The sequence below is a fragment of the Pteropus alecto genome, unplaced genomic scaffold (assembly GCF_000325575.1).
Source record: "Pteropus alecto unplaced genomic scaffold, ASM32557v1 scaffold106, whole genome shotgun sequence".
Taxonomy (NCBI): domain Eukaryota; kingdom Metazoa; phylum Chordata; class Mammalia; order Chiroptera; family Pteropodidae; genus Pteropus; species Pteropus alecto.
In genome coordinates this window covers 12,924,674-12,943,625 of record NW_006442103.1, presented here as the reverse complement: position 1 = coordinate 12,943,625, position 18,952 = coordinate 12,924,674, and the positions used below count along the sequence as shown (strand labels likewise).

At 37.2% G+C, this 18,952-nt stretch overlaps 1 protein-coding gene across 3 annotated transcripts in view; it reads left to right on the top strand.

The window, feature by feature from the left end:
- PHTF1 (putative homeodomain transcription factor 1) overlaps positions 1–17,076 on the top strand; it is a 45,290-nt gene extending 28,214 nt beyond the window's left edge. The window contains exons 6-19 of one of the 3 annotated variants that reach the window (XM_015595346.2): positions 42–198; positions 1,452–1,586; positions 2,938–3,097; positions 3,961–4,134; positions 4,245–4,334; positions 5,319–5,540; positions 8,187–8,315; positions 8,719–8,991; positions 9,741–9,872; positions 10,382–10,468; positions 14,194–14,349; positions 15,311–15,406; positions 15,831–15,956; positions 16,540–17,076. In XM_015595346.2, coding sequence (XP_015450832.1) covers positions 42–198; positions 1,452–1,586; positions 2,938–3,097; positions 3,961–4,134; positions 4,245–4,334; positions 5,319–5,540; positions 8,187–8,315; positions 8,719–8,991; positions 9,741–9,872; positions 10,382–10,468; positions 14,194–14,349; positions 15,311–15,406; positions 15,831–15,956; positions 16,540–16,560 — 1,958 coding nt within the window. In that variant the 3' untranslated portion in view covers positions 16,561–17,076. Of the gene's footprint in view, positions 1–41; positions 199–1,451; positions 1,587–2,937; positions 3,098–3,960; positions 4,135–4,244; positions 4,335–5,318; positions 5,541–8,186; positions 8,316–8,718; positions 8,992–9,740; positions 9,873–10,381; positions 10,508–14,193; positions 14,350–15,310; positions 15,407–15,830; positions 15,957–16,539 lie in introns of those variants that run through there. The other 2 variants (XM_015595345.2, XM_025038465.1) reach the window with 2 other exon arrangements.
- Positions 17,077–18,952: the final 1,876 nt, after the last annotated feature.

Genomic DNA, 18,952 nt, shown 5'->3' with positions numbered 1-18,952 from the left:
GAGCCCTAATGTTTTACATTTTTGAAACCTTTTCTTTTCAGTCATAGCACTCGTGCTGTATTATATGATGCCCATTGTGAATGTAAGCGAAGTGCTTGGACCCTTGTGCCTTATGTTACTCATGGGAACCGTCCACTGTCAAATTGTGTCTGCTCAGATAACAAGGCCATCCGGGAGCAACGGGAACCGGAGGAGAAGGTGAGATGGGACAGTAGCTCTTGGTGTGCTGTTCTCTGGGAAAGGCATTGTAGACATTTATAAAGGCTTCGGTTAAAGTAATAAATCTTTCGATTTGCATATATTTTTTGTTATTTTTTGGCCTAAAAGAAAACCGAATACTTTGCTTTTCACTTTTCTCCTTGATGTGAAGAAACCTCGTCATGAACTTTTAATCCAGCGTGGGATTTTTGTTATTTAGTACAGTTGCTTAAAAGGAAATTCTTATACTATTCCTATGTTATTTTTTTAGTTGAAAATGAATTTTTCTTGATTTTATTGTCCTATATTATTATTAATTAAAATTTATAAATAATGCTTTTGCAACAACGGTCTCCAAATTCGGTTTTAATTAAAATTTGGTGAAAATTTTGATTTTCAAGGATCCTAGTACATTGGGTTAGTGTTACTAAAATTTTTTTACCTTTTTCAATAGTGTATAATAAAAATGGATTTCTAAGTGTTCTAAGCTTTAAATAAAGATTAATTTGACTTTTCTACACATTGAATTTGTCATGTTTTTATTGATTATGTGCTATGTGTGGGTTTTGAAATTGTTAAAGGTTTCTCAGGTATATGTGGTATTATCTTTTCTCAGAATATCTGCAAATTTTTGTTCCCCTAAGCAGTTACTAAATAAGACTTTTTTCATTTGGTGCACCGAATTTTAACATATTCTTTTTGAATATTATTTTCAAAACAAACTTTTTTTTTCTCCTCAAAAAAGAAGATTCCTTGAAAATGCAGTGCAAATGATTTAACGTTCGCTGAGGAAATAAAATGCTGTGTTGTGTCTTGTTGGTATTTATAGGACGTATCTCGTAACTGCATAGGACATCAGTAATAAGAGATCAGTTGCTATTATTTTGTGTCCTCCTGTTTAAATGTCAAATGAGTAGATTTCTGACATCTGTATTAAAAAAAAAAAAAAAGTTTCTTCTGCTAGCAGTGCCTGAAGAGACTCTTAGTGATACATGTGAACGTTTTCCTTCTAGTAACCTCTTTGAATAGCAGTTCTGTTTAATGGTCGAACAAAATAACAGCACAGGACTTTGGTTTGGAACCCGTTTTTGCCCTTAAGTCAGAAATATTCCTGCAAATTAATTCTGTTAAATGAATTTCGCTATACTTAGTTTCAGGTAGTAATCTGTTAGTAAAATTTCCTGGAGGAATATTTTGGGGGAGAAATAGAAAAGGTCTTGAATAATCTGAATTTGTTGAAACATTTTTTATAGAAAATTACGAAAACCTGTAAATGGTGATGGGAGCCGAGAAAATGGAAATAACTCCTCTGATAAAGTCAGAGTTGTGGAAACTGTGGAACCTGCACCCACTGGTGGTAGTTTTTGGGGGACTCTCTTTGGCAACAGGTGGGAAGTCTTTGGAATTTTTACTTAATTTTGTATTCACATTAGTGTTTACGCAGTGTGTAATCTGATTAGGTCCTAAGAGTACATAGTGCAAACTTACTACCATTGTGGAGTGATTTTAAAGGGCTCTAAAATGAATTGCTTACTCAAAATGTTCCTACTGTCTTGTCATCTTACCAGTAAGTCCAGTAAAACCATAAAAGTTTTATTCTGTTTGATCTTTAATGATTTTTTAGACCACAAGATTACAGAAATACAAGTACTCTGGAAAGGTAAATAGTTTAAGCTATCTGAGCCAACATCGTAAGACAAACATGGGGTATTTGTCAGTGTGAAAGCTGATCACCTCCTTAGAAATGGGAGGCAGGACAGAAGGCTAGTGTCAACGGGCTATAGGACAGAAAGGGATGGAGATCCGAGACAGATTCCACCTTCTTCCTGATCTGGCAGGCCGTGGCAGCACTAGTGACAGCACAAGATAAGGAAATACTTATCCTGCCATATATTAATGAGTATGACTGAAAAACAAAGTTCTTTCACAGTTCCTCTTTTGAAGATGAAGTATGTTCACATATTTTCTAAAGATATGTTTACACTCTAGTCGAAGTGTTTGCGTTTTTCATACTGAACATTGTGCTGGGCACTGGGAATCTCCATTCTCAGTAATTTTACCATCTAATTAGGAAGGTAAGAGTAGCAGGTATGATGCAGACACAGCAAAGTAAAAATATAAGTGGTTACTTGCCGGCTAAAGGCCGTGGTTCAGCAGTCGAAGTGTTTGCGTTTTTCATACTGAACATTGTGCTGGGCACTGGGAATCTCCATTCTCAGTAATTTTACCATCTAATTAGGAAGGTAAGAGTAGCAGGTATGATGCAGACACAGCAAAGTAAAAATATAAGTGTTTACTTGCCGGCTAAAGGCCACGTGATTCAGCAGATGGAGTGATTGTTCTGTGGTGAAGGAGTCAGCAGGAGTCATGAAGGAGCTGAGAGCTGTCAGGTTTTGAAGGATAGGAGAGGGGGGCACATTTTATCAAGTGGCACAGGCAGGCGATGCGAAGTCGGGCTTGGCACCTCGAGAGAGAGAGAGTGGAGAGGACTGTGGACCTGCTTCCTTGCAAAGCTGAAGTACAAGCTTCCTCTCAAGTGACCTGAGTCTTTGGAGACTAGCATTAGCTATAGTCTGTCTCTGTACCCTTAGCAAGCTAGAAGTCTGAAAAATGTGATTTCTCAATTTTCTTGGGTTTCGGAATAATACATTGTACTCCTAAGAAGAGAGTGATTTAATGAAAGATGGTACTACTTTCAGAAACTAGTCAGTAATCTTTCTTTCTTTCTTTAAAAAATAGGATTAAAAGAGTAAAATTAATAAGTAACAAAGGGACCGAACCTGACCTTGACTCAAGTTGTCTACATCCTATCATCAAGAAGAAACAGTGTCGGCCAGAGATTAAACTATGGCAAATGACAGAGAAAGCAAAATTTTCAGATGGAGAAAAATGCCGTAGGGTAAGATTTCATTGAGTATAAATATAACAATAAACTATTTTTCTGTGTAAAATTTTCCTGTTAGACTCTGTTAGAGATACAAAATGGATGCCAATAGGTTTATATAATTTGTCTTAACAAATAAGTGAAATGTAAACCACAGGACATGAAAAGGAGATTGTCGCTTGAAGACAGTAACTTATTCTTCTAATTTCTAAGACTAGAACTCGTTATTGCTTCTGCTACTGTTGGCAGTAGGCTGGTAGGCGTAGAGGTGGCCGTGTCATTCTGGAGAGGGGTGACAGTATGGTAAAGTTTAGGAAACTATTTTCTACATTTAGGTGGAGATGTTCTGCTCTGTCTATAACTACACTTCTACTTTGTAGTCTTGAAATCTTTTTCTCATTTGTTAGACTATGGCATTTCATAATTACAGAAATAGCTAATATTTTTGAGTCATACTATAGCCAGGCACTATTCTAAGCCTTTACGTGTGTTAATGCATTTTATTTTATTTTTTCAGCAGCCGTATGAGCTTGGGGCTTTTATTATCATTGCTTTTCAGATGACGAAACTGAGCCCCAGAAAGATACAGTAAATTGCCTAAGGTCACACAGCTAGTAAGCTGAGGAGCTGTGATTCAGATATAATGACTCGAGCCTGTGCTTCTTATGGCTGCATAACACCGCCTCATTATTTAGGCTGTTTAGTTTTAGGTTCAGTATTTTTCCTTATTGAGATCGAGCACTGCGTGGGTATGTTCAGTTTTGGCTTGGGTGACTTTTACTGCTTCGTAGTTTTACATGCTTTTTTGTTTTTGCACGTGCAGTTCACTAAGAGTATTTTGGGCTGTCCTCTGTGAAAGAGTAACGTTCTCTTTGTAGGAGGCTTTTAGGCGTGTGGGTAATGGGATGTCAGATGATCTGTCAAGTGAGGAAGATGGTGACGCCCGGACACAGATGATGATATTGCGTCGGAGTGTGGAAGGAGCCTCAAGTGACAACGGTTGTGAAGTCAAGAATAGAAAATCCATACTTTCAAGGCACATAAACTCTCAGGTAATTTTTATTTTAGTTAACGAAAGTATAGGCATTAACTCCTACATCACTGAATAGTAACAGGGTATTTAACATATTTTCCTATTGTTTGTTGGCTTGATTTTGGGCAGGTAAAGAAAACCACGACCAAGTGGTGTCATATTGTGCGGGATTCAGACAGTCTAGCCGAGTCAGAATTTGAATCAGCAGCCTTCATTCAGGTAACGAATCTTTTTAAGAGATCATTATTCAAGGCTCGTTGTCAAGTATAATAACTTTACCTATTCCTTTTTGATTGGTTGTCCCAAGGTACTGTGTATATTTGCTGGTCCCTCTCCTGCCTCCAGCTCTCTGTCCACCTGTCGGCAGCTTCTGTATGACTACTCACCCTGAGAATGAGCATGAACTCTTTTCTCTTTAACTCTTATTTTAAAAGTGTCATAGGTGATGCTCAGAAAGAGGTTACTCAATCCTCACGTGATGAATTTACTTAATATTCACTTGGAATATGGAGTTCATTCTTAAGCATCATTCCCACATTAGGTGGTGAGGACAGATTTTGGGGAAAGGATCCCTGCGACATGGGAGCAGTAATCCCAACAGGGCTAATGAGTGTATTGTACATTTGGAATATTATAATGCTGAGGCGAGCAGCATAGGTGGTGGTGTGGTTTTGGTTTTGATTGACAAGGCAGGCAGGGTCATGGAAAAACTTTCATATTTATGTGTGTACTGAAGGAGAGCTGCACAGCCCATCCTGTTCTCTGCCTGATTATCCTTTCCATGTGTGACTGGGCCCCTGGACGTGACTAGATCTATAGTCACAGTCTCAGTGTTTAGACGAGGGTAAACCGTGGGTGTCAGAAGGCTCTGCCGTGCCTGCATCCAGAGTAGGTCCTCTGGTTGTGCTTGCAGGAACCGCTCCATCCCAGGATGCCTTGGTCGGACAACCCCCTGACTTGCCAGTAACTTCTTAAAGGGAGTTCTTTTTAAAGCTCTGTTTGTCGGAGAGCCCTCAGAGTTTAACATTGAGATATTAAAATGTATTATTGTTATGCGAAGCCTTGTGAGCAAATGAATACATGGTGATCAGCTTATGAAAGCTTGCCAGCCATCGCCATAGATAATTTGTTTTAATTTTATTTTAGATGTAGCGTTTTTTTAAAAAATAAATACACTTTTTTTTTTTTTCTTTTCCTTTAAAGGGCTCTAGATCTGGCATTAATGGTGGCTCTCGAAGCCTCAACATGTCCAGAAGAGACTCAGAAAGTACCCGCCATGACTCGGAGACTGAGGATATGTTATGGGATGACCTGCTACACGGCCCAGAGTGCAGGTCATCTGTCACCAGTGACAGTGAGGGGGGCCATGTGAATACCCTTCACTCAGGGACCAAACGTGACCCCAAAGAGGATGTTTTTCAGCAGGTATGTAATGGTGATGGTAATAATTGCTAATATTTATTGTGTACTTACAATGCGCCAAACACTGTATTATCTCATTTAACTTTATAATAACCCTTAAGGTAGATGCTATTATTATCCCTAATTTAGAGATGAGGAAATTGAGCATAGCTTGTAAGTGAAGATATTGGGATTAGAACTCAGGGAGAGGTACTCTAGAGTTGCCCTAACCTAATTTTTTCTTCATAATACTTTCTCTCATTATTTTCCTTAGAATGATCCTTAATGTTCATTTTATAAGAGCAAGGTTGTTTAAATGGCATAGTAACCTCATATTACGTTTTCATAGACATCACAGTGTTATATGTGAGTTACTAGGAAATGCTTTGCTTGTTTCTATAATGTATAAACCAAGTGATGCTTTTAATTTTAGGTTTTATATTAATATCACAAAATCAGATAGCCTAGAATTGGATATTCCTTAGGTATTTCAACCTTCCACCTGAGGTAGATATTTGTTTACCAACCATCACGTCGTAATAATAGTTTCTGCTTAGGAATATTGTGACATATCTAATGAGGGTAATATAAAGTGCTTGGCACAGTGCCTGGCAAAGAGTAAGCACCTAATAAATGTTAGCATTGCTATTAATATCTCCATGAGATGATCAGTCAGGCCTCTGCTTAAATACCTGTGGAGCCGGGGTGATTATTTCATGAGACAGCTTGTTCCACTACTGGATAGATTAAATGATTAAGAAACGGTTCTCATACCTGCCTTTCCGATGTTTATTGACAGCTGTCATGATTCCTCTTAGCGTTTTGTTCTTTAGGCTAAATATCTCCACAGTGACTTACAAATAGTAGATGATGGATATGCAGTTGTTTAATTATTGAATTTTCTTGATTCTAAGATATCATTGATTTAGGTTACACATTTTTATGAAAAAAATCCTGGTCCATTAATGTATAGAATTTAAAAAAACCAGAAACAACATACTTTTTCTCATTAAAGTTTTAAGTTTCTCTCTCCAATTTTGCTTTCAAAGTTTGAATATAAATATTCTTTACATTCGATCTGAAGATTCACCTAAATCACATAAACCTTCAGTAGTTATGGGTAGCATCATAATGATCTTGACCTCCTTTGCACTGTTGGGATTTGCAATGTAATATTAAGGCATATGTAAGTGTAATTAGGTAAGATAAACTCACTGTGTCCGTTGGAATTCGTCATTTCCCAGTCCTCTCATCTAGCCTGTCCTCTGTTTCTGAATGCCATCGCTAACCACCCAAGGCAGAAAACATGGCATCATCTCTGACCTCCCCCTCTTCACCATGTTCCTAATTGGTCATCACTTTCTCTTGCTTCTGCTGTATAATATCCACATCTGTCCTCGGGCGTCCACCCTGCTTGGCGCACGCCGTCAGCAGCCCTCGTCTGGGTCATCACAGCAGCTTCTCTGAGCTCGCTCCCCTCCGTACCATTTTCCACGCTGCAGCCAGAACGATGTTTCTGAAATACACATCTGATGCCGTTCCCCTTACAGTCCTTTAATTGCTTTTCTTCCCCTTCTGGATTATTTACCTCCGTTCTTTTATTTTTCTGATACAGTCTCATCTCTGACCATCCATTCTGTGCTCCTCAGATGGTATACTTTAACTCAGCTGAACTTCCGGTTTCTGAAATGTACCATTTTCATGTGCTTCCGGGTCTTTGCACATACTGATTTCTTTGCCTGGAACGCACTTTTCTCCAGTCACCATTAGTTCGGCTCACACCTTTTGATTTTTCAGGTCTTGGCTTGAGTGGTACTTCCCTAGGAAGCCTTTCCTGTGTACCCCTGAAGTAGTACTCCTTCCTTCCCTTATCACGTGGTGTAGTGACTTCATTTAATCAGGTCTCTATAAGTCTAAGCTCCTTGATGTCAAGGACCACATTCATCTTGCTCCCCGTTGTGTCCATAGCGCATATTACACAGTAGGTGCTTAGTAAATATGTTTTTAACCGAATCAGCGAGCGCTCATCAGCATTATGCTAAGCGCTATGTTAATTTCAGAAAAGGGCAAAATGAGCAGCTCTTGGTGATCCGAGGGGACCACGTGGGTGAAATGGCACTTGCGCTGGTACTTGAAGAATAAGACGTGATATGGCAGAGGAATTGGGGCTGTTTTCATTGTGACCTTCTCTTGAGCTTTCTGTGCTTTGCTGTGTCCTTATTAGACCAGGCTTAACTCCTCAGTTACCATGTGATATCTAAGGTCTGTTGACACCTCTCATACCTAACTTCCTACTACCCACAACATAGTTGTCTTGCTGTAGAAATACTTTCCTCCTTAGTATCCCATGAATACACTGAATACACCAAGCTTGTCCTCGCTTCCACACATGTAGAGAGGAAAGCAACCGTGAAGATCACGGAATCTTACCTTCCGCATTGTAGGAGCCACTTAGCCACTCTCCAGGTAAGAAAATGGCTCCATTAAGAAAAAAGGGCCAGCAAATCAGCGTCAGAGAGGTGGTAATTGGAATGATGAGCTTTTTAAGGGGAGAGGATAGAATGATGAGGCCGACCACTGGTAGAGGTAGCCTGGGAGCTGGACAAAGGGGAAGAAATCCAATGAAGAATGAAGGTCTGGATAGAAATTGTTTTATATTTCTCTTCTCAGAATCATTTATTCTGGCTTCAGAACTCAAGTCCTGCCTCTGATCGAGTTAGTGCGATAATCTGGGAAGGAAACGAGTGCAAAAAGATGGATATGTCTGTGTTGGAAATAAGTGGCATCATTATGAGCAGGGTAAGATTGGATAAGTTTTCAGATTTTTCAAAACGTCTGTTTAGTGATCTGCACCTATTTCATAGCATTTTAGTGCTCAGAACACGGATTCTTCTTTTGAAACACAAATATGTGTGTTTTTAATTCTGTCGTCAGAATCTTTACTTGGTAGTAACTTTTTAGATTTGCTGCAGAGGTGCCTGTGAGCATGATTGTTCAGACATGCTCTTCAAATATTTCTTATCTCATGTAAGCCTAATTTTTAATAAGTTCTAAAAGTCATAAATGTGTACATCATTTTTATTTGTACTTTTTTGATTTAAAACAGATTTAGTTTTTAATAATTCAGTAGTATTTGATAAGTACTGCTTCATAACTCCACTCAGCTGTGCATTAATGATGGCCATTTTGAATTAATTCCCAGGTGAATGCGTATCAGCAAGGAGTAGGTTATCAGATGCTAGGTAATGTCATCACCATCGGATTAGCATTTTTTCCTTTTATATATCGACTTTTCCGTGAGAAGAGCTTTGACCAGCTGAAGTCCATTTCAGCCGAGGAGATCCTGACTTTCTTTTGCGGGGCACCACCTGTTACACCTGTTATTATTTTGTCTATGATTAATTTTTTTGAACGATTATGTCTTACGTGGATTTTTTTTTTCATGATGTGTGTGGCAGAGAGAACATATAAACAGGTTGGTTGAAAATTTAGTAAACTTTCTTACTTCTGCTTTTGTATGGCATCTTCCATTGAGTCATCTTTGTTCTCATGATTTCTTCTTTCTCCAAAAGTGAATGTGGGCAGCGAAGGGTGGATAAGTAGACTTTTGGTGTTCGTGGGTTTAACACTTGTGATGTTGGTTATTCACAGATGACTTATAATCTGAAATTTCGCTGCGCCCAGATGTAGGAGCCAGTGGCTTAGCCGGTGAGCGAGCCTAGCTGACTGCTTAGCACCTGCGCTTTAGGGCGCTTTGGCTGTTTTTTATCCATAGTGTGTGTGGTAACTCTCAAAGTGAAAATGCTTCTGGGAAAGAGGTCCAAATGAGAATTAAAATGATTGAAATTCAGTAAGAATAGGGGTTGAGGACTTAATATAGTGGTGATACATGTAAAAAAAACACATGATTTCGAATGGAAATGTAATATGGGAGTAAGCAGGACTTGTGTCTAAACATTTGTTTGTGAAGTTGGGGATTCACAAAGGTCTCCAAAGAATGTTTGTTGAAAATGTCAAGAGCATGAAGAAGTATATTATTGCATCATGTGCTTTGGAAACAGGGCAGTGAGCTACTAACAGCTTTTCACTGCCTGTCTTAGTGGTCTCTGATTAGAACCTCATCCTTTCAACATTTTTTATATGCTGGGAATGTTGTTTACAATTATAGAAGTATACAGAGACACATATGTACATTTCACTGTAATTTTTTTTAACCTCCTCTAGAGATTTTTATTTGCAAAACTCTTCAGCCATATTACTTCTGCCAGGAAAGCTAGGAAATATGAAATACCTCACTTCAGACTTAAAAAGGTGGAGAACATTAAGATATGGTTATCTCTGCGTTCCTTTCTAAAGGTGAGTTTTATTTAATTAACAACATATGCAAGAATATGCAGAAAGTGTGCTCATTGAAATTTCTGGCAGCAGATGCTCACTAGGAAGTGTAGTCCTGTACACTGGACAGATTGTCAGTGGCTGACAGACTCACTGGACATTAATTTGGACGTGATACATCTGCAAAGCTGGTAGAGGGTAGTAAATAAGAGCTTAGAAAGGGAAAAGAAAATTTAAATTCATAGGGCAGAGTGATAAATTGAGTATTGCATCTTTTTTTGATTTTTTGGTAAGTATTCTAGCTATAACTATGTCAGTGAGTCAATCATGCCCTTAATTTGGAACAGCATGGATTTCAGTGCTGCTTAAGTAACGTTGAAGATGTCCAAAATATATTAATCCTATGTCAGAAACTTCTTATAAACGTTTATTTTCACATTAATGTAGTAAAACTCAGTGTTCAGGATGTGAGGGCCGTTGCTGGCTCTAACGGTGGTCTGACTCGTGAACCTGTGTGTCTCACCCCACAGAGACGGGGTCCGCAGCGTTCGGTCGACGTGGTCGTATCTTCAGTCTTCTTACTGACACTTTCGATTGCTTTCATTTGTTGTGCCCAGGTAAAAGTTCCACACCTGTTTTAGACCACGTCACTGTGTTTAAGTACATATATTTTTAATGTGTCTACATTTCTTTAGCTATTTCGAATACTTGTTAATTTTCCTAACTTTTGACATGGGTCATTTTGAAGTCTTTTAAGACCCTGCGGTCACTCAAATTTAATTTCCGTTGGTAAATTTTGACTGATAATAAGGCTCTCATACTGTGATGGTGGCAAGGCCGTGATTTTCTAACTCCATCGTTCCTTCTACATTTGTTAGTTGTCACTCTAAGGTAGACTCTTCCTTTTTCCTCACTCATTTATTTATTACACTAAGGACCCATGTATTCTTTTTATTGAGTGGGCTATAATCTATTACTGTATTTGTTTTGATGTTTAATTAACCCAGATTTGGACCGTGGGAACCCCTTGAAGCCCCTTCCTGTGTCCTTTTGACAGGTCCCAGAATCTATGGTTTTTTGGGTGTTTTTGGCACTTCTGTGCTTTCTCCATGATGAGTTATGGGATTACCTTGTACTTTCCCATTTATTGAGTTTAAACTTAATTCTGTGCTCAGAGAACATACTCAGTGTTTTCAGTCCTTCGAATATGTAGAGACGTGCTTTATTATCCAGTTATATTAAATTTTTCAGCAGTACTTTGAAAGAACTTATATCCTGTTTTGGGGAGCCATGTTCTATATATAAAAACTAGTCTAAGATTATTAGTTATGTTGTTGAAATCTATATCATTTTTTTTTTTTTTTTTGGTTTGCTTAGTCTCTCTGCAATTGATAGAGGTGTGTTCGAGTCTCCTATGATGGTGGATTTATCTTTCCATCCTTTTATTTTTGTCCATTTTTGCTGTATACATTTTGAAGCTGGGTGAATACAGGTTTAGAAGTGTTATCCATCTTGGTGGATTAACTTTTATGTCCTTTATAGTTACTTTTTTTTCTCAATCCAGGATCCAATTCAGGATCCCATATTACATTTAGCTGTCATGTCTCTTTAGTCTCCTTTCATCTGGAATAGTGTCAGATTTTATCTTTCATGAACCTTATGAACTGTCTATGTTTCTAATATTTCTTAACATCTAGACTATTTGATACTAATTTAACTACACTAGCTGTCTTTTCCCTAGTTTTTGCATATCATATCTTTTTCTACCCTATTTCATTTATTTTGACTTCACATTTTAGTTGTGTCTTGTGATCAGCATATTCTTTGTTTGATCGCCTATTTCTTAATTCAGCCTGTCTTAGTATTTTTGGAGTATCCGGCCCATTTAACCTTAATGTAATTATTATAACTACAAATACTGTTTGGTTCCTGTTTGGTCTACCTGTTAATTTTCCTTTTTCTCTCCTTCCTTGCCATCTTCCCTATGTCAGAAACTTCTTATAAACGTTTATTTTCACATTAATGTAGTAAAACTCAGTGTTCAGGATGTGAGGGCCGTTGCTGGCTCTAACGGTGGTCTGACTCGTGAACCTGTGTGTCTCACCCCACAGAGACGGGGTCCGCAGCGTTCGGTCGACGTGGTCGTATCTTCAGTCTTCTTACTGACACTTTCGATTGCTTTCATTTGTTGTGCCCAGGTAAAAGTTCCACACCTGTTTTAGACCACGTCACTGTGTTTAAGTACATATATTTTTAATGTGTCTACATTTCTTTAGCTATTTCGAATACTCGTTAATTTTCCTAACTTTTGACATGGGTCATTTTGAAGTCTTTTAAGACCCTGGGGTCACTCAAATTTAATTTCAGTTGGTAAATTTTGTCTGATAATAAGGCTCTCATACCGTGATGGTGGCAAGGCCGTGATTTTTGCATATCATAATTTTTTTTTTTTTTTTGGTTTGCTTAGTCTCTCTGCAATTGATAGAGGTGTGTTCGAGTCTCCTATGATGGTGGATTTATCTTTCCATCCTTTTATTTTTGTCCATTTTTGCTGTATACATTTTGAAGCTGGGTGAATACAGGTTTAGAAGTGTTATCCATCTTGGTGGATTAACTTTTATGTCCTTTATAGTTACTTTTTTTTCTCAATCCAGGATCCAATTCAGGATCCCATATTACATTTAGCTGTCATGTCTCTTTAGTCTCCTTTCATCTGGAATAGTGTCAGATTTTATCTTTCATGAACCTTATGAACTGTCTATGTTTCTAATATTTCTTAACATCTAGACTATTTGATACTAATTTAACTACACTAGCTGTCTTTTCCCTAGTTTTTGCATATCATATCTTTTTCTACCCTATTTCATTTATTTTGACTTCACATTTTAGTTGTGTCTTGTGATCAGCATATTCTTTGTTTGATCGCCTATTTCTTAATTCAGCCTGTCTTAGTATTTTTGGAGTATCCGGCCCATTTAACCTTAATGTAATTATTATAACTACAAATACTGTTTGATTCCTGTTTGGTCTACCTGTTAATTTCCCTTTTTCTCTCCTTCCTTGCCATCTTCTATTCATTAAATATTCTTTAATGTTCTATTTAATTCTCTCTGTTAACTTGTTATATGCTCTTTCACTGCTAGCAACCCCAGAGATTACAACATCACATCCTGAGCTTGTTATAGTCTAACAAAATTATTAATTTACCACTTCCTCAGTAATGCTAGAACCTTAGAACACTTTATCTCATTTACCCATTCACTTTTTGTGTTATTAATGTCCTTCATTTAAATTTTACAAAAATTTTAAACCCTCAAGATATAATTATTATTGGTTTTTGTAGTCAATATTCACTTATATTTACCTACATACTTTTCCTTTCACTGCCTTTTATTCCTGCATTTCTGTTTTTTCTCTGGATTATTCACCTCCTGTTTGAAGAATCTGCTGAATTCTTTTCGTTTTTGTTTCAAAATGTCTTTTATCACTTTCATGTTTGAAGGATATCACTGGGTATAGATCTCTAAGTTGCCAGTTACTTTTAGCACTTGTGGGATTCTATTGCCTTATGATTTCCATATTTTATCTTGAGAAGTCAGCTGTTATTTTTATGGCTGCTCTTTTAAAAGTAATGTCCTTTTTCTCTGGCTGGTTTTAAGAGTTCTTCTTTATATTGGGTTTTATGACAGTTTGGCTGCTGTTTGTGTAAAAGTTATCTATTACTGCACAAAAAATCGTATCACCTGCTGAAGAGGTGGGCCTTGGTTGCCACCAGTTGTTACTTTTTCTCCCCTATTTATAACTAATTGGCAGGAGCGAACACCTGACTTAGACTAAGCAAAACATATTTCCTCTTTTGGGAATTAGAACCAAAAACCTGAATTGTCAGTGGTGGACTTTGGAGAAGAAAGGTTAGTTGGTGTCAGTGGGACCAGCAGGATGACAGACCGTGGCTGGAACAAGTCAAAATCAGGGGGGAATAGTAAATAAGAGTCTTGCAAGGCAGCGGAATTAGCTAAGAGGAGTGGAGATGGGGGCACAAATGGACCTGGGAAAGAGAGATCAGTGGCTACACTGGTGGTTAAAGAAGCTGGAAATGCGTTTGTCTTATTTTAGGTTTTCCTCATTTGTTACTTCTAGACCCGTGCTCTTTCGTGCAAAGGAGAAAATCTAGTAAATGTAGAGAAATAATGACTAATTAAATGATACCTTATGAGTTAAAACTTCTGCTTTGAGTATTAGTGATATCTTGTAAATGTTTTTAAATTGCTAGTGTAAAGGAGTAATTATAAATTTTAAGACAAATGAAAAACTTCACTTTTCTTTTTGATCCCTTATATAGGTTCTCCAAGGACATAAAACTTTTCTGAATGATGCTTATAATTGGGAGTTTTTGATCTGGGAAACAGCTTTACTACTTTTCTTACTGCGCCTGGCCTCATTGGGGTCTGAAACCAATAAGAAATACAGCAATGTTTCAATATTACTTACTGAACAGGTATTGATTGGTCCCCGTCAGTTGGGTTCAGTGGTTAGAGATGGCATAATACGATTCGTGCAGAAGGTTCAAGGTTGAATCCAGATTCTGTCACTTTCTAGCCATATGACCTTACAGGTCACTTTGCTACTATGTAATCGTTTCCTCCTTACAAAATGAGGATAGTATCTTCCCTACCTGCTCCCAGGATTGTAAGAATAAAGATTGAATGGACTGAAAATATGTTATATACTATAAAGGTTTTTTTATTGGTGAGAAGAGAGCATACTTTTAATCTCACATTCTACACCAAATATTAGATCTCTAGAATTCTTGTCATTTAAGTATGTTGAATAAGTTTCTTGGATTTCTTCTGTATCAGCCATAAAATACATTCAGTATTTGGAAAGTAGTTGCCCTATGTGAATAGCTATTAAGATTGAGAAATGTTTCTTATAAATACAGAGTAGTATAAACTTTTAATTTCATGTTTGTCCATAAGTGTTAAATAAAAACATTTGGTATCATTAGTTCCTTATTTTGCTCTAGAATTATAGTGGAGAATTCTTCCTATAAGGGAAAAAGAAAAAGGAATTAAGTTAAAAACAGCTGTCTTCTTTCATTCCAAAAATGTTTAATAAGGATGTTAGATGATTTGGGGGATACCAAGATGAATAATATTATTATTTTTGAACTCCAGGAGTTTATAGTCTGTTATGTTATAATTAATATTAAATTTTTCATTGTTTTGATATTTAAATTGCTTCATCATAGCTTTTGTGTGTGTGTGTGTGTGTGCGCGCGCCAAACTTGACTGATTTTGGATAGGGGCTGGGGTACATGACATAGGCACTCTGTAGAAATAGCTGCTGGAGTTTCAAAATTTATTTTACTCGAAAACATGATTTTCAAAATCTGCCAGATTTAATGAGTATAAATCTTTTTCTATGACATTTACTTTAATCTCTATTCCTTCCCTTAGATAAACTTATATCTTAAGATGGAAAAAAAGCCAAATAAGAAAGAACAGCTTACTCTAGTAAACAATGTATTAAAACTGTCCACCAAATTGTTGAAAGTAAGTAGTATCCTGTGATACCCGTTTACTGCCATTTAAATTAAGTCAGCACTTCACTTCTTGGGGAAGGCTGTGTAGAGTCAAAATGACAATTTCATAGTTTTAGGTTAATGACTGTATAAGAAAAAAATTCCTGGTCTTGTTACCCAGATTCTGTTGATTGCTGATGTCTGTCACATTTCTTTAATTACATTTAAAATAAAAATCACAAATAACATATTGCTCGAATTCACCTTAAAAAACTTATTTAGCTATTGGAAAAGTAGGTGAGCTTCACTACAGGTTTTTGAAGGTAGCTACCGAACATTAAGGAAAGACGGCCTTAAACATTCATCTTCACCCAAGACTTAAAAAAACAGCCCAGAATCACTGATACCTATTGAGAAACCACGTATCTCATCTCGGTTCTTTCATGTTTCTGTAGGAGCTGGACACACCATTTCGACTGTACGGGCTGACAATGAACCCCCTAATCTACAATATCACACGAGTGGTTATCCTTTCCGCTGTCTCAGGTGTTATAAGCGATCTTCTGGGATTTAATATACGAGTGAGTATATGACTGCCACTCTGGGGCATCTGCCTTAGTCTTAAAATTACTATATGTAATCATCTTTATTCTTCACTCTGTGTATGTGAGAGAGAAACAGACGAAGAGAGAGAGACAGACACACAAAGAGAGAGACAGAGGGGCAGAGCGGCATGGAAATAACTCTTGAAGTAAAGAAATAGGTGTTTTGATTGGTGATCCATAGGCTTCTCAGGTTAGATTTTTTCATTTTACACAAGTACAATAGACTGTAGTCTTGAATGGAACAAAAAATCAAGTTTGAATCTCCTGTCAAGTTAACAGCATAGATCGGTAAGGATCTCCCTGTGATCTTGGGAAACTTACAGAGGCAGAATGAATGAAAACCAAAACCCATGAACTGCAGTATATCACTTTTGATCCTGGAAATTTTTAATGTTTTTTTTTCTCCGTGGTGTTCTGTGGTTGCTATTGCCAGAGTTGATATTTTTCTTCTTATGTAAAGGGTTCTTGGCTCACAGTCACCTATATGTTTATATGTGTACCTATAAACCCCACCTGTTTGTCATAAAACTCACTAATTTTGGTGATTTTTCTTTCTTAGCTGTGGAAAATTAAATCCTGAGCCGAGTCCTGTGCGTGGACTTGCTCCCCTTGCTGGCATCAGCACGTACGCCTGAAGGAACGTGATGTCTGGAGGAACTGCGAGATACCTGCCTGCTTGTCCGAACACACTGGTGCCCTCGCTCTGCCTAACCTAATGAATCACGGGGTTCTCAGAGGAACCAGGCCTTTTCCAACTGGGCAAGCCTGCCGAAAACCTGTATTTTCATAGTTTTCAAACAATGTGAATAGTCGGGAGACTAAAGACTATGTGTTATGGTAACACAAGGACAACTTTCTAAGTTAGGGAATTGATTCTGGACATTTCAGCGCTGTGACAGTTACATTTACTGGAAATAGTCTTTTGGGTAACTATAGTAGATGCCCAAAGCATGAAGCAAATATGCTTTATTGGAAATATGCAAATCAGTACTTTTGTATTACAGTCTATAGAATTGGAGATTCCATACCTCTAGCAAACAGAGATCTAATTTAAACTATTTTAGGTTGAACTCAAATAAAATAACTTTATTGGAGATTTTCAGTTTCTAGGCTTTTTTTATTGAAGGAAAAAAAATAACATTTTAAACTGAGTTTCTGTGAAATTATGGAGAAATTTTTAATTACTTTGCAACTTTGAAGTTAACCTAGTAACTGTGTAGTTGTTGGTGGAAGAGTTATGCATATAATGTGCCGTGTAATTCAGTATGAGAGATTAAGTACATGTGCACTCATCCAGGCCCATTGTCCAGCGTGGTTTCCATAGAAACCATCTGAGCTGTGTGCCCCGTTACAGTACTAAGTGAAGAATTAATAGTTCCTCTGTTGTGCAGTTTGAAGTATCTAACCGTTAGTATAATTTCAGGTCCTCAGTGTCTGTGCTTGCAAAACTATGCCTTTGATGATTTAGATTCACTTATCAGCATCCTTTGTTACAGACACAGTCATATACATATGTTTATGAAAACGGTAGTAGTGTACTCGTAATTCTTACTCATTGTTACCTGTTTTGAAGAACCTGTTGAGGCGAATTGAAAGCCCGAACATTTTAATGGTAAGATTTTGTGAACTTTATATACATTAGAAACTTCGTTATTATATGTAAAGTCTGTACAGACAGACCTCATTTCACTTCGCTTTATTGTGCTTCACACACGTTGCGTTTTTTTGTTTGTTTGTTTTCAAATTGAAGGCAAGACCCTCTGCCAGCAAAATGATTATGACTTGCTTTATTGCAGTGGTCTGGAACTGAACCTACGTTATCTCCGAGGTATACCTGTATTCATGCAAATGATTGTATTGGTTACTCATATCCTAATACGCAGGAAAATTTTTGAGGTTTAAAGATAAATTTCTCAAGAGACCAGGGATTGAGGATGGACATTTCTGTGTTTATATTCTTGGTTCTGCCACTCACTAGATTATAATCTGGGGCAATTTATTTAACCTCTCTGTATCTCAATTTCCTTACCTGTTGAATGGGGATAATAACTACCTAACAAGGTTGTTCAGGTTAAATGAGGTTATCTTGTAAGAGACTCAGCACAGGATAAAGTACTTAGCACTTAGTAAACCTACGATAAACATTTGTTATCGCTGTTTAGAATTCTTTAAAAATGTTTCACTCATAGACTCAACTGTGAAGATAGAAACATAGGAAGCAAAGTTGTTGAACTAGAAGTGGATTAGCAAAAATATGCAGCCATTCTGAACGCTGCATGAGTTACAATTTCTTTTAAAGTAATATTCCATTATAGTGATTTACCTTTAGAAGGAACCGTTCTTGTAAAGGCACTTCAGTGTCTCGGGAAGTGGCTAAGAAAAATCATGCTTTTACTATTTTCCATAAGGAACAATAGAAATTGTCTCAAATCCAAGACTGAGCTCAGTGTAGATTTCAGACAAAGACCAATGCCTTTTTTCTCCTGCAAAAAATGCTGTTCTATTTTTAATTTGCAGTTTTTACACTGTGAGTTCTCTAGTTTAAATGCAGCATTTGGCATAGTTTACTCTTGTGGGTTGTTTCAATGATGATTTTGATGTACGATTGGTTTAAATTATTTTTCAAGTGGGTAAAATTCTATGTAAGTATAGTTGCTCATGTCAGCAACTTGGGAATCATTCTTGCCTCTTTCCTCCTCATATCTCACATCCACTCACCAAGTCTTTGAATAATTATTCTCTAGCTATTTTTCTAATTAGGCCACTCTTCTGTACCCCATTTCTACCACCCTACCCTAAGTCAACTTCCTTTGTTTTTTTGAACAGGTTTCTGCTCTCCTGCTCTTACATATGCATGGCACCCCTGTTCCTTAAGGCCAGTCTGTTCTCAAAAAGTTAATGTGTCTTTTCTGAAAAGCAAGCCTCATAATTTAGAACGCATTAATAGCTCACTATTACTTTGAAAATAAAAA